Source organism: Nerophis ophidion, linkage group LG15, assembly GCF_033978795.1.
Source record: "Nerophis ophidion isolate RoL-2023_Sa linkage group LG15, RoL_Noph_v1.0, whole genome shotgun sequence".
NCBI classification, from domain to species: domain Eukaryota; kingdom Metazoa; phylum Chordata; class Actinopteri; order Syngnathiformes; family Syngnathidae; genus Nerophis; species Nerophis ophidion.
In genome coordinates this window covers 651,979-669,180 of record NC_084625.1, presented here as the reverse complement: position 1 = coordinate 669,180, position 17,202 = coordinate 651,979, and the positions used below count along the sequence as shown (strand labels likewise).

General features: G+C 42.2%; 1 protein-coding gene across 2 annotated transcripts in view; it reads right to left on the bottom strand.

The window, feature by feature from the left end:
- The window catches only part of wasf3b (WASP family member 3b), a 37,809-nt gene that overhangs the window by 12,424 nt on the left and 8,183 nt on the right, over positions 1 to 17,202 (bottom strand). For both annotated transcript variants that reach the window (XM_061921174.1, XM_061921175.1), the window contains exon 2: positions 4,847 to 5,128. In XM_061921174.1, coding sequence (XP_061777158.1) covers positions 4,847 to 4,979 — 133 coding nt within the window. In that variant the 5' untranslated portion in view covers positions 4,980 to 5,128. The remainder of the gene's footprint in view (positions 1 to 4,846; positions 5,129 to 17,202) is intronic.

The window sequence follows — 17,202 nt, the reverse complement described above, 5'->3', positions numbered from 1 at the left end:
CACACACACACACACACACACACACACACACACACACACACACACACATACACTTAATATGGAATACTTCGGTCTACTACACTACTAGATTCAAGATGGCGACGTGCATAGACACAGCAGCTCAGAGCTCTCTTTTTTAGTGCAAGTTGTTGTTATTTTTGCTGGTGTGTGTGTGTGTGTGTGTGTGTGTGTCTGACCACATTATGCCGGGCGACTAACATCTATAGTCGACCCCAACTTCTTAAATTGGGTCTACGGAGTGAGCAAGACGTCTCAGCTGACATGAGATACGGGCGGACCTAGCCAGGACCCCGGGCTGTGCGTGGACTACATTTCCCAGGAGAAGGAGGCGCAGGGACAGGAAGCAAAAGCGGGGCTGCAGAGCTGGCGTGCTAGCTAGGCTCCGCAAGCTACCATTCAAACCATCGCTTCCCAGCATTTTTTGATGGAATGCAAGATCCCTCGCCAACAAGCTGGACGAGCTGAAGCTGCAGATTGCGACAAATAAGATGGTCGGGGTCAGCTGCATTCTGATCATCACAGAGATGTGGCTTCACCCGCTCATGCCGGACACAGCTATCCAGCTAGCGGGCCGCACAACACATGGACATGACAGAACCAAGGACCCCGGTAAGAGTAGAGGAGGAGGTCTATGCATCTATGTCAACAACACATGGACATGACAGAACCAAGGACCCCGGTAAGAGTAGAGGAGGAGGTCTATGCATCTATGTCAACAACACATGGACATGACAGAACCAAGGACCCCGGTAAGAGTAGAGGAGGAGGTCTATGCATCTATGTCAACAACACATGGACATGACAGAACCAAGGACCCCGGTAAGAGTAGAGGAGGAGGTCTATGCATCTATGTCAACAACACATGGACATGACAGAACCAAGGACCCCGGTAAGAGTAGAGGAGGAGGTCTATGCATCTATGTCAACAACACATGGACATGACAGAACCAAGGACCCCGGTAAGAGTAGAGGAGGAGGTCTATGCATCTATGTCAACAACACATGGACATGACAGAACCAAGGACCCCGGTAAGAGTAGAGGAGGAGGTCTATGCATCTATGTCAACAACAAGTGGTGCACCAACACCAGGACTGTTGTTACCACTTACTGCTCATCAGATGTTGGAGTACGTTGCTGTGAAATGTAGACCCATCTACCTTCCACGGGAGTTTAATGTTGTCATGCTAACAGCTGTTTTACATACCAGCGGCAGCTAATGCTAGTACGGCCCTCAGGGTGTTACATGACTCCATTAGCAGTCAACAAAGTGTGTATCCTGAGGCGGTGCACATCATTGCTGGGGACTTTAATCATGCAGAATTGAAAAGTGTGCTCCCTAAATTCCACCAGCACATTAAATGTGCAACTAAGGGAAAAAAACACTCTGGACAAGGCTTATTCTAATATCAAAAGTAACTACAGGGCTAAACCACTACCACACTTGGGCCAGTCTGACCACTTGTCAGTCTTGTTAATGCCAGCATGCCCCCCCCCCCCCCCCCCTCAGCATCCTCTCGTCCTACAGGTGAGTTCTTGTGACCCGACATATTTGGCGAGCTGTTCATAGAGGCCAAAACGGCATATCGTAAGAAAATAGAGGGACACCTCAGCAGCAGCAACACAAGGCAGATGTGGCAGGGAGTGAAGCACATCACCAGCTACAGGGAGTGAAGCACATCACCAACTACAGGGGGTGAAGCACATCACCAGCTACAGGGAGTGAAGCACATCACCAGCTACAGGGGGTGATGTGCTTCACTCCCTGTAGCTGGTGATGTGCTTCACTCCCTGTAGCTGGTGATGTGCTTCACCCCCTGTAGCTGGTGATGTGCTTCACCCCCTGTAGCTGGTGATGTGCTTCACCCCCTGTAGCTGGTGATGTGCTTCACCCCCTGTAGCTGGTGATGTGCTTCACCCCCTGTAGCTGGTGATGTGCTTCACCCCCTGTAGCTGGTGATGTGCTTCACCCCCTGTAGCTGGTGATGTGCTTCACCCCCTGTAGCTGGTGATGTGCTTCACCCCCTGTAGCTGGTGATGTGCTTCACCCCCTGTAGCTGGTGATGTGCTTCACCCCCTGTAGCTGGTGATGTGCTTCACTCCCTGTAGCTGGTGATGTGCTTCACCAGATCAAGGGAGACCTGTCGTGGAGTATGAACACCTCAGTGACCATCAAAAAGGCACAGCAAAGACTTTACTTTCTGAGACTCCTCAAAAAGAACAATCTGTCTCAAAAACTGCTGGTGTCCTTCTATCGCTGCTCAATAGAGAGTGTGCTGTCATACTGCATGTGTGTGGTACGCCAGCTGCACGGTGGCAGAGAGAAATGCACTTCAGAGGGTCATAATAACTGCCATGAAGATCACTGGCTGCTCTCTCCCCTCCCTACATGAACTGTACAGTGCCAGGTGCCTCAAAAAGGCCCAAAACATCATAAAGGACCCATCTCACCCTGGACATAAACTTTTTGAACTGATGCCCTCATGCAGGAGATCATCATCATCATCATCATCATCATTATCAGCCGTTGTCTGTCCACTGCTGGACAAAAGCCTCAGCATGTTTCTGCCATAGTGAACGATCTTGGCGTACTTTTCATGCTGGTTATTAGCCTACACCTTCCACGCTGGCTTGGTGCGGGTTGGAAGGGGTATTTTATATCAGAGATCCTTCTCCTAGACTAATTGCCTTACTGGGCTGATGAACTTAGTCTGTCATGCAGGAGATACAGGACAATAAAATGCCCGACAAACCGTTTTAAAAACACTTTTTACCCGAGAGCAATAGTATCACTGAACACAAGATAACAATAATGACTGTGCATGTTCAATGACAATAAAGATATATTCTATTCTATATTCTATTCCACCCACACACACACACACACACACACACACACACACACACACACACACACACACACACACACACACAGCTGTCTGATTTTGGCAGACTCATGACCCAGGGAGGGGGTGGGGGGTGTAACCATAACAACGGACCAGATCAATGGCAGCCCCAGAAACTATGTGACCATTCTGTGAGCTGGACTAGATTCACACTGCTGGTTTACCATGAACTGATGAAGATGGACCCCGACTTAAACAAGTTTCAAAACTTATTGGGGTGTTGCCATTTAGTGCTCAATTGTAGAGAATATGTACTGTACTGTGCAATCTACTAATATAAGTCTCAATCAATCAACATGTAGACCTTAGTACATGTTGTGGGCACATGTAGACCTTAGTACATGTTGTGGTCACATGTAGACCTTAGTACATGTTGTGGTCACATGTAGACCTTAGTACATGTTGTGGTCACATGTAGACCTTAGTACATGTTGTGGTCACATGTAGACCTTAGTACATGTTGTGGTCACATGTAGACCTTAGTATATGTTGTGGTCACATGTAGACCTTAGTACATGTTGTGGTCACATGTAGACCTTAGTATATGTTGTGGTCACATGTAGACCTTAGTACATGTTGTGGTCACATGTAGACCTTAGTACATGTTGTGGTCACATGTAGACCTTAGTACATGTTGTGGTCACATGTAGACCTTAGTACATGTTGTGGTCACATGTAGACCTTAGTACATGTTGTGGTCACATGTAGACCTTAGTACAGGTTGTGGTCACATGTAGACCTTAGTACATGTTGTGGTCACATGTAGACCTTAGTACATGTTGTGGTCACATGTAGACCTTAGTACATGTTGTGGTCACATGTAGACCTTAGTACATGTTGTGGTCACATGTAGACCTTAGTACATGTTGTGGTCACATGTAGACCTTAGTATATGTTGTGGTCACATGTAGACCTTAGTACATGTTGTGGTGACATGTAGACCTTAGTACATGTTGTGGTCACATGTAGACCTTAGTACATGTTGTGGTCACATGTAGACCTTAGTACATGTTGTGGTCACATGTAGACCTTAGTACATGTTGTGGTCACATGTAGACTTTAGTACATGTTGTGGTCACATGTAGACCTTAGTACATGTTGTGGTCACATGTAGACCTTAGTACATGTTGTGGTCACATGTAGACTTTAGTACATGTTGTGGTCACATGTAGACTTTAGTACATGTTGTGGTCACATGTAGACCTTAGTACATGTTGTGGTCACATGTAGACTTTAGTACATGTTGTGGTCACATGTAGACCTTAGTACATGTTGTGGTCACATGTAGACCTTAGTACATGTTGTGGTCACATGTAGACTTTAGTACATGTTGTGGTCACATGTAGACCTTAGTACATGTTGTGGTCACATGTAGACTTTAGTACAGGTTGTGGTCACATGTAGACCTTAGTACATGTTGTGGTCACATGTAGACCTTAGTACATGTTGTGGTCACATGTAGACCTTAGTACATGTTGTGGTCACATGTAGACCTTAGTACATGTTGTGGTCACATGTAGACTTTAGTACATGTTGTGGTCACATGTAGACCTTAGTACATGTTGTGGTCACATGTAGACCTTAGTACATGTTGTGGTCACATGTAGACTTTAGTACATGTTGTGGTCACATGTAGACTTTAGTACATGTTGTGGTCACATGTAGACCTTAGTACATGTTGTGGTCACATGTAGACTTTAGTACATGTTGTGGTCACATGTAGACCTTAGTACATGTTGTGGTCACATGTAGACCTTAGTACATGTTGTGGTCACATGTAGACTTTAGTACATGTTGTGGTCACATGTAGACCTTAGTATATGTTGTGGTCACATGTAGACCTCACATGTATCTGACACTTGTAAGGTGTGTGTGTGTGTGTGTGTGTGTGTGTGTGTGTGTGTGTGTGTGTGTGTCTCACTGAGGCTGCTGAGCTGGCGGATGATGGCAGACAGAGTGTTGTTCATCACACACTCCAGCTCACTGCCGATGCCCTCAGGAAGTTCTCCCCGGCAGAGGTGACGCGGGTGGATGTTCCTCTTGACCAGCGGCATGGTGACACCTCACACTGTCCACTGCACCACTTGCTCTTCACAGGAGGAGAGAGGAGAAGAAGAAGAAGACTTGCTCTTCACAGGAGGAGAGAGGAGAAGAAGAAGACTTGCTCTTCACAGGAGGAGAGAGGAGAAGAAGAAGACTTGCTCTTCACAGGAGGAGAGAGGAGAAGAAGACATGATGACACACAGGAAGAGAAGATTCATGTTAGCACTAGCCAGATGTTAGCATAACAGCTAATCTCAGGTTAGCTTGTCAACTACTACAAGAATACTCAGATTGGAGTACATGGTCACAGTAAAAGTACACTATTACTCAGATTGGAGTACATAGTCACAGTAAAAGTACACTATTACTCAGATTGGAGTACATAGTCACAGTAAAAGTACACTATTACTCAGATTGGAGTACATGGTCACAGTAAAAGTACACTATTACTCAGATTGGAGTACATGGTCACAGTAAAAGTACACTATTACTCAGATTGGAGTACATGGTCACAGTAAAAGTACAATGATACTCAGATTGGAGTACATGGTCACAGTAAAAGTACACTATTACTCAGATTGGAGTACATGGTCACAGTAAAAGTACAATGATACTCAGATTGGAGTACATGGTCACAGTAAAAGTACAATGATACTCAGATTGGAGTACATGGTCACAGTAAAAGTACACTATTACTCAGATTGGAGTACATGGTCACAGTAAAAGTACACTATTACTCAGATTGGAGTACATAGTCACAGTAAAAGTACACTATTACTCAGATTGGAGTACATGGTCACAGTAAAAGTACACTATTACTCAGATTGGAGTACATGGTCATAGTAAAAGTACAATGATACTCAGATTGGAGTACATGGTCACAGTAAAAGTACACTATTACTCAGATTGGAGTACATGGTCACAGTAAAAGTACACTATTACTCAGATTGGAGTACATAGTCACAGTAAAAGTACACTATTACTCAGATTGGAGTACATGGTCACAGTAAAAGTACACTATTACTCAGATTGGAGTACATAGTCACAGTAAAAGTACACTATTACTCAGATTGGAGTACATGGTCACAGTAAAAGTACACTATTACTCAGATTGGAGTACATGGTCACAGTAAAAGTACAATGATACTCAGATTGGAGTACATGGTCACAGTAAAAGTACACTATTACTCAGATTGGAGTACATGGTCACAGTAAAAGTACACTATTACTCAGATTGGAGTACATGGTCACAGTAAAAGTACAATGATACTCAGATTGGAGTACATGGTCACAGTAAAAGTACACTATTACTCAGATTGGAGTACATGGTCACAGTAAAAGTACAATGATACTCAGATTGGAGTACATGGTCACAGTAAAAGTACAATGATACTCAGATTGGAGTACATGGTCACAGTAAAAGTACAATGATACTCAGATTGGAGTACATGGTCACAGTAAAAGTACACTATTACTCAGATTGGAGTACATGGTCACAGTAAAAGTACAATGATACTCAGATTGGAGTACATGGTCACAGTAAAAGTACACTATTACTCAGATTGGAGTACATGGTCACAGTAAAAGTACACTATTACTCAGATTGGAGTACATGGTCACAGTAAAAGTACACTATTACTCAGATTGGAGTACATGGTCACAGTAAAAGTACAATGATACCAAACATAAACTGACTCTACAAGAGTGGCCATCTTATCAACATCCTGCTTCCTATTTTTGCAGCCTGTGTCCTGTTTCCTGTTTCCTGGTCCCGCCCGCCTCACTTCGGTTCCTTCCTGTCCAAACACGGTTTGGGGATTAAAGACCAAGGAGCAGGAGGACGCAGGACGGACCTTGACCCCACAAAGCTGCTCGTAGTAGGAACACGTTATATCTCAAACAGTGGCCTGCTTTATCAGTATCATGCTTTATCAGTGTCATGCTTCCCAAAGCTGTGCACCACAGATCCTGCTGGTTGTAGTCACTAATGCTGACTTGCTGTTGTTCACTATCAGATGATTGAAGTCAGTCAAACAATGTTAATAATTGTAATAAAGTTACTGTGATGATGTCTCCATGCACTTGGAATCTCTTTGGTGGCACGAGGTTAATGAAGTTGAACTTATTATTGATCTACATACTTGTTATTCATCCTGTGCAGAGGTGTACTTAGTACACTTTTATATGAAGGTTATTGTTGTGGACTATCTTGTACCCAACTGATCCTGTTCCAGATGAAGGTTGTTATGGTTGTGGACTATCTTGTATCCGATTAATACTGTTCCAGATGAAGGTTGTTATTGTTGTGGACTATCTTGTACCCAACTGATCCTGTTCCAGATGAAGGTTGTTATTGTTGTGGACTATCTTGTACCCAACTGATCCTGTTCCAGATGAAGGTTGTTATTGTTGTGGACTATCTTGTACCCGACTAATACTGTTCCAGGTTGTATTGAGACTGGCATATGTGAGATACGAAGGGTCCTCCCCAGCTGCACAGCCCTCCTTCCAAAAATCTAGTTTGCAATCGCATAATCCAGGTGTGTTAGTCCCACTTTTCAAAGACCGAACACGATCAAATGAAAGTGTTTCCATGGGTTGTAGGAGGCTTAATTAGAGGCAAACTATTGGAGAGACTAATTTAGTGCATGGACACATAGTGATCAGACTAATTTAGTGCATGGACACGTAGTGATCAGACTAATTTAGTGCATGGACACATAGTGATCAGACTAATTTAGTGCATGGACACATAGTGATCAGACTAATTTAGTGCATGGACACGTAGTGATCTGACTAATTTAGTGCATGGACACGTAGTGATCAGACTAATTTAGTGCATGGACACATAGTGATCAGACTAATTTAGTGCATGGACACGTAGTGATCAGACTAATTTAGTGCATGGACACATAGTGATCAGACTAATTTAGTGCATGGACACGTAGTGATCAGACTAATTTAGTGCATGGACACATAGTGATCTGACTAATTTAGTGCATGGACACATAGTGATCAGACTAATTTAGTGCATGGACACATAGTGATCAGACTAATTTAGTGCATGGACACGTAGTGATCAGACTAATTTAGTGCATGGACACAGTGATCAGACTAATTTAGTGCATGGACACGTAGTGATCAGACTAATTTAGTGCATGGACACGTAGTGATCAGACTAATTTAGTGCATGGACACGTAGTGATCAGACTAATTTAGTGCATGGACACGTAGTGATCAGACTAATTTAGTGCATGGACACATAGTGATCTGACTAATTTAGTGCATGGACACGTAGTGATCAGACTAATTTAGTGCATGGACACATAGTGATCAGACTAATTTAGTGCATGGACACGTAGTGATCAGACTAATTTAGTGCATGGACACATAGTGATCAGACTAATTTAGTGCATGGACACATAGTGATCAGACTAATTTAGTGCATGGACACGTAGTGATCTGACTAATTTAGTGCATGGACACGTAGTGATCAGACTAATTTAGTGCATGGACACATAGTGATCAGACTAATTTAGTGCATGGACACGTAGTGATCAGACTAATTTAGTGCATGGACACATAGTGATCAGACTAATTTAGTGCATGGACACGTAGTGATCAGACTAATTTAGTGCATGGACACATAGTGATCTGACTAATTTAGTGCATGGACACATAGTGATCAGACTAATTTAGTGCATGGACACATAGTGATCAGACTAATTTAGTGCATGGACACGTAGTGATCAGACTAATTTAGTGCATGGACACAGTGATCAGACTAATTTAGTGCATGGACACGTAGTGATCAGACTAATTTAGTGCATGGACACGTAGTGATCAGACTAATTTAGTGCATGGACACGTAGTGATCAGACTAATTTAGTGCATGGACACGTAGTGATCAGACTAATTTAGTGCATGGACACATAGTGATCTGACTAATTTAGTGCATGGACACGTAGTGATCAGACTAATTTAGTGCATGGACACATAGTGATCAGACTAATTTAGTGCATGGACACGTAGTGATCAGACTAATTTAGTGCATGGACACGTAGTGATCAGACTAATTTAGTGCATGGACACATAGTGATCAGACTAATTTAGTGCATGGACACGTAGTGATCAGACTAATTTAGTGCATGGACACGTAGTGATCAGACTAATTTAGTGCATGGACACGTAGTGATCAGACTAATTTAGTGCATGGGCACGTAGTGATCAGACTAATTTAGTGCATGGACACATAGTGATCAGACTAATTTAGTGCATGGACACGTAGTGATCAGACTAATTTAGTGCATGGACACATAGTGATCAGACTAATTTAGTGCATGGACACGTAGTGATCTGACTAATTTAGTGCATGGACACGTAGTGATCAGACTAATTTAGTGCATGGACACATAGTGATCAGACTAATTTAGTGCATGGACACGTAGTGATCAGACTAATTTAGTGCATGGGCACGTAGTGATCAGACTAATTTAGTGCATGGGCACGTAGTGATCAGACTAATTTAGTGCATGGGCACGTAGTGATCAGACTAATTTAGTGCATGGGCACGTAGTGATCAGACTAATTTAGTGCATGGACACGTAGTGATCAGACTAATTTAGTGCATGGACACGTAGTGATCAGACTAATTTAGTGCATGGACACGTAGTGATCAGACTAATTTAGTGCATGGACACGTAGTGATCAGACTAATTTAGTGCATGGACACGTAGTGATCAGACTAATTTAGTGCATGGGCACGTAGTGATCAGACTAATTTAGTGCATGGACACGTAGTGATCAGACTAATTTAGTGCATGGGCACGTAGTGATCAGACTAATTTAGTGCATGGACATGTAGTGATCAGACTAATTTAGTGCATGGACACGTAGTGATCAGACTAATTTAGTGCATGGACACGTAGTGATCAGACTAATTTAGTGCATGGACACGTAGTGATCAGACTAATTTAGTGCATGGACACGTAGTGATCAGACTAATTTAGTGCATGGACACGTAGTGATCAGACTAATTTAGTGCATGGACACGTAGTGATCAGACTAATTTAGTGCATGGACACGTAGTGATCAGACTAATTTAGTGCATGGACACGTAGTGATCAGACTAATTTAGTGCATGGACACGTAGTGATCAGACTAATTTAGTGCATGGACACGTAGTGATCAGACTAATTTAGTGCATGGGCACGTAGTGATCAGACTAATTTAGTGCATGGACACGTAGTGATCAGACTAATTTAGTGCATGGACACGTAGTGATCAGACTAATTTAGTGCATGGACACGTAGTGATCAGACTAATTTAGTGCATGGGCACGTAGTGATCAGACTAATTTAGTGCATGGGCACGTAGTGATCAGACTAATTTAGTGCATGGACACGTAGTGATCAGACTAATTTAGTGCATGGACACGTAGTGATCAGACTAATTTAGTGCATGGACACGTAGTGATCAGACTAATTTAGTGCATGGACACGTAGTGATCAGACTAATTTAGTGCATGGACACGTAGTGATCAGACTAATTTAGTGCATGGACATGTAGTGATCAGACTAATTTAGTGCATGGACACGTAGTGATCAGACTAATTTAGTGCATGGACACGTAGTGATCAGACTAATTTAGTGCATGGACACGTAGTGATCAGACTAATTTAGTGCATGGACACGTAGTGATCAGACTAATTTAGTGCATGGACACATAGTGATCAGACTAATTTAGTGCATGGGCACGTAGTGATCAGACTAATTTAGTGCATGGACACGTAGTGATCAGACTAATTTAGTGCATGGGCACGTAGTGATCAGACTAATTTAGTGCATGGACATGTAGTGATCAGACTAATTTAGTGCATGGACACGTAGTGATCAGACTAATTTAGTGCAAGGACACGTAGTGATCAGACTAATTTAGTGCATGGACACGTAGTGATCAGACTAATTTAGTGCATGGACACGTAGTGATCAGACTAATTTAGTGCATGGACATGTAGTGATCAGACTAATTTAGTGCATGGACACATAGTGATCAGACTAATTTAGTGCATGGACACATAGTGATCAGACTAATTTAGTGCATGGACACGTAGTGATCAGACTAATTTAGTGCATGGACACGTAGTGATCAGACTAATTTAGTGCATGGACACGTAGTGATCAGACTAATTTAGTGCATGGACACGTAGTGATCAGACTAATTTAGTGCATGGACACGTAGTGATCAGACTAATTTAGTGCATGGAAACGTAGTGATCAGACTAATTTAGTGCATGGACACGTAGTGATCAGACTAATTTAGTGCATGGACACGTAGTGATCAGACTAATTTAGTGCATGGGCACGTAGTGATCAGACTAATTTAGTGCATGGACACGTAGTGATCAGACTAATTTAGTGCATGGACACGTAGTGATCAGACTAATTTAGTGCATGGACACGTAGTGATCAGACTAATTTAGTGCATGGACACGTAGTGATCAGACTAATTTAGTGCATGGACACGTAGTGATCAGACTAATTTAGTGCATGGACACGTAGTGATCAGACTAATTTAGTGCATGGACACGTAGTGATCAGACTAATTTAGTGCATGGACACGTAGTGATCAGACTAATTTAGTGCATGGACACGTAGTGATCAGACTAATTTAGTGCATGGACACGTAGTGATCAGACTAATTTAGTGCATGGACACAGTGATCAGACTAATTTAGTGCATGGGCACGTAGTGATCAGACTAATTTAGTGCATGGACACGTAGTGATCAGACTAATTTAGTGCATGGACACGTAGTGATCAGACTAATTTAGTGCATGGACACGTAGTGATCAGACTAATTTAGTGCATGGACATGTAGTGATCAGACTAATTTAGTGCATGGACACATAGTGATCAGACTAATTTAGTGCATGGACACATAGTGATCAGACTAATTTAGTGCATGGACACGTAGTGATCAGACTAATTTAGTGCATGGACACGTAGTGATCAGACTAATTTAGTGCATGGACACGTAGTGATCAGACTAATTTAGTGCATGGACACGTAGTGATCAGACTAATTTAGTGCATGGACACGTAGTGATCAGACTAATTTAGTGCATGGAAACGTAGTGATCAGACTAATTTAGTGCATGGACACGTAGTGATCAGACTAATTTAGTGCATGGACACGTAGTGATCAGACTAATTTAGTGCATGGGCACGTAGTGATCAGACTAATTTAGTGCATGGACACGTAGTGATCAGACTAATTTAGTGCATGGACACGTAGTGATCAGACTAATTTAGTGCATGGACACGTAGTGATCAGACTAATTTAGTGCATGGACACGTAGTGATCAGACTAATTTAGTGCATGGACACGTAGTGATCAGACTAATTTAGTGCATGGACACGTAGTGATCAGACTAATTTAGTGCATGGACACGTAGTGATCAGACTAATTTAGTGCATGGACACGTAGTGATCAGACTAATTTAGTGCATGGACACGTAGTGATCAGACTAATTTAGTGCATGGACACGTAGTGATCAGACTAATTTAGTGCATGGACACAGTGATCAGACTAATTTAGTGCATGGGCACGTAGTGATCAGACTAATTTAGTGCATGGACACGTAGTGATCAGACTAATTTAGTGCATGGACACGTAGTGATCAGACTAATTTAGTGCATGGACACGTAGTGAGTGAGCAGCAAAGGAGAAAGAGGAAGTGGGGGAGTGGGTTGGGGGTTGAGGGGCAAACCTCCTTTGCTTGTGAGAAAAAAGGAAGCAAAAGAGAGAATGAATGAAAGGAAGAGAGAGAGTGTGTGTGTGTGTGTGTGTGTGTGTGTGTTTGGAGTGGGTTGTGTGTGTGGGGGAGGGGTGGAAGCCTCTGAAAGGTTCCCGGGACAATAGAGCTGCGTTGACACGGCAACAGCTCAGCTTTCCCATGCATCTTCCTTCCCTTCATGAAGTCTTCTGTGCCTGACTGATTCACCAGGTCACCTAAAGATGGCCGCTCAGACTCCAGGTGTGATGCGTCCATGAAGACGTGAGCTGGGAGTCATTGGCCACTGATAAGGTGCTTCCTCTGCCATCTTGGTAATAATGCGAACATGAATAGAATAGAATAGAAAGTACTTCATTGATCCCTGGGAGAAATTCAGCATGAATGACACATACATACTGTATGTATGTATGTATGTATGTATATATGTACATGTTTGTTTGGCTTCACGGTGGCAGAGGGGTTAGTGCGTCTGCCTCACAATACAAAGGTCCTGCAGTCCTGGGTTCAATCCCAGGCTCGGGATCTTTCTGTGTGGAGTTTGCATGTTCTCCCCGTGAATGTGTGGGTTCCCTCCGGGTACTCCGGCTTCCTACCACCTCCAAAGACATGCACCTGCGGATAGGCCCCTCCCACCTCCAAAGACATGCACCTGGGGATAGGCCCCTCCCACCTCCAAAGACATGCACCTGGGGATAGGCCCCTCCCACTTCCAAAGACATGCACCTGGGGATAGGCCACTCCCACTTCCAAAGACATGCACCTGGGGATAGGCCCCTCCCACTTCCAAAGACATGCACCTGCGGATAGGCCCCTCCCACCTCCAAAGACATGCACCTGCGGATAGGCCCCTCCCACCTCCAAAGACATGCACCTGGGGATAGGCCCCTCCCACCTCCAAAGACATGCACCTGGGGATAGGCCCCTCCCACTTCCAAAGACATGCACCTGGGGATAGGCCACTCCCACTTCCAAAGACATGCACCTGGGGATAGGCCCCTCCCACCTCCAAAGACATGCACCTGGGGATAGGCCCCTCCCACTTCCAAAGACATGCACCTGGGGATAGGCCCCTCCCACTTCCAAAGACATGCACCTGGGGATAGGCCCCTCCCACTTCCAAAGACATGCACCTGGGGATAGGCCCCTCCCACTTCCAAAGACATGCACCTGGGGATAGGCCCCTCCCACCTCCAAAGACATGCACCTGGGGATAGGTTGATTGGCAACACTAAATGGTCCCTAGTGTGTGAATGTTGTCTGTCTATCTGTGTTGGCCCTGCGATGAGGTGGCGACTTGTCCAGGGAGTACACCGCCTTCCGCTCGATTGTAGCTGAGATAGGCGCTAGCGCCCCCCGAGACCCCAAAAGGGAATAAGCGGTAGAAATAGGATGGATGGATATATATATATATATATATATATATATACACACACACCATGAATATATATATATTACCATGAATTGATGAAGGTGGACCCCGACTTAAACAAGTTTCAAAACTTATTGGGGTGTTACCATTTAGTGGTCAATTGTAGGGAATATGTACTGTACTGTGCAATCTACTAATACAAGTTTCAGTCAATCAGTCAACATAAATGTATGTATGTACGTATGTATGTAAGTGTGTGTATGAATGTTTTTATGTATGTACGTACGTACGTACGTACATACATACGTGTGTGTATGCATGTGTGTACATATGCATATGTATGTTTGTATGTATGAATATATGTACGTATATACAAATGTATGTTTGTATGTATGTGTGTATATATGTAAATATATACAGTGGGGCCAAAAAAGTATTTAGTCAGCCAGCGATTGTGCAAGTTCTCCCACTTCAAATGATGACAGAGGTGTGTCATTTTCATCATAGGTACACTTCAACTGGGAGAGACAGAATGTGGGGGGGAAAATCCAGGAATTCACATTGTAGGCATTTTAAAGAATTTATTTGTAAATGATGGTGGAAAATAAGTATTTGGTCAACCATTCAAAGGAGGTTTTGGCTCCAAATCTCAGGATACATGGCCCCATTCATTCTTTCCTTAACACGGATCAATCGTCCTGTCCCCTTAGCAGAAAAACAGCCCCAAAGCATGATGTTTCCACCCCCATACTTCACAGTAGGTATGGTGTTCTTGGGATGCAACTCAGTATTCTTCTTCCTCCAAACACCAGTTGAGTTGATACCAAAATGGATACATGGATGATACAGCAGAGGATTGGGAGAATGTCATGTGGTCAGATGAAACCAAAATAGAACTGATGGTGTTTGAAGGAAGAAGAATACTGAGTTGCATCCCAAGAACACCGTACCTACTGTGAAGCATGGAGGTGGAAACATCATGCTTTGGGGCTGTTTTTCTGCTAAGGGGACAGGACGATTGATCCGTGTTAAGGAAAGAATGAATGGGGCCATGTATCCTGAGATTTGGGGCCAAAACCTCCTTCCATCAGTGAGAGCTTTGAATGCTTGACCAAATACTTATTTTCCACCATCATTTACAAATAAATTCTTTAAAATTCCTACAATGTGAATTCCTGGATTTTTTCCCCCACATTCTGTCTCTCCCAGTTGAAGTGTACCTATGATGAAAATGACACACCTCTGTCATCATTTGAAGTGGGAGAACTTGCACCATCGCTGGCTGACTAAATACTTTTTGGCCCCACTGTATGTATGTATATATGTATGCACATATGTTTATGAATGTGTATATGTGTGTACGTATGTATGTATATATGTACATATGTACTGTATGTATGTATGTATGTATGTATGTGTGTGTATAGGTATATATGTATGTATGTATGTGTATATGCATATGTAGGTTTGAATGTGTGTGTATGTATGTATTGTGTGTATGTGTATGTATGTATTTGGGTATGTATGTGTGTACGTATTTATTTATGTATATATGTTTGTATGTATGTGTGTACGTATTTATGTATGTGTGTATGTATTTATGTATGTATGCGTGTATGTATTAGTGTATATGCATGTATGTATTTATGTATGTGTGTATGTATGTGTGTGTGTGTATGTATTTATGTATATATGTGTGTAATTATGTATTTGTGTATGAATGTGTGTATGTATGTATGCGTGTATGTATTTATGTATGTATGTGTGTGTGTATGTATGTATGTATGGTAGTATGTATTTATATATGTATGTGTGTATGTATTTATTTATATATGTGTGTAATTATGTATTTGTGTATGTATGTATGTATGTGTGTGTATTTATGTATGTATGTATGCGTGTATGTATGCGTGTATGTATTTATGTATGTATTTGTGTATGTATTTATGTATGTATGTGTGTATGTATGTGTGTATGTATTTATGTATGTATCTGTGTATGTATTTATGTATGTATGTATTTATGTATGTATGTGTGTATGTATTTATGTATGTATGTGTGTATGTATTTATGTATGTATGTGTGTATGTATGAGTCTGCCTGCTTCATCTCCCATGTCAACGCCTGAACCAAATTATAAAAGGCAACACTTTTGTTTTTGCTCCCATTTTTCACGAGTCGAAATCAAAGATATCAAACTTTGACTGTATACACAAAAGTCCTATTCCTCTCAAATATTTTTGACAAATGTGTCTAAATCTGTGTTAGTGAGCATTTCTTCTTTGCCAAAATAATCCCATAATTTGGGTCACCTGTGGCATTGTGTGCTGTGTGATACAAGTGCACACTTTTATTGTGGGCAGCCTAAGACACACCTGTGCAATAATCCTGCTGTTTCATCAGCATCTTCATATGCCACCATTGTGAAGTGGGAGGGGTTTTCTTGGCATAGAAAAAATGCTCACTAACACAGATTTAAACACATTGGTCAACACTATTTGAGAGTAATAGGTCTTTTATGTAAAGCGTCAAAGTTGTTTTTGTTCAGTGTAATAATAATGCAAAGGTGAAGTATTGCCTACTTCAGGGCTCATCCACTCGCTGATTGTGATCAATCAATCCATCTTTGGGGCGGTCCATCACAAAAATACTGAAAAACAACCTCATTTATTAATATGACATAAGTGACTTGGAGAGGGACCAACAGGCAGACATTTTAAGCCCTGAACAGATGTTTTTACAGTGCATGTGAAAAAACTGTAATAATGACACACATTCATTGTCTTCATATATTACTCACTACTCTTAAATAACTCAATGTTTATACTCTGATGATTAACTTGTGTGATGACTGTATTATGCTGATAGTATAAACAAGTTAAAAAACTTATTGGGGTGTTACTATTTAGTGGTCAATTGTAGGGAATATGTACTGTACTGTGCAATCTACTAATAAAATATGTACTGTACTGTGCAATCTACTCATAAAATATGTACTGTACTGTGCAATCTACTAATAAAATATGTACTGTACTGTGCAATCTACTCATACAAGCTTCAATCAATCAA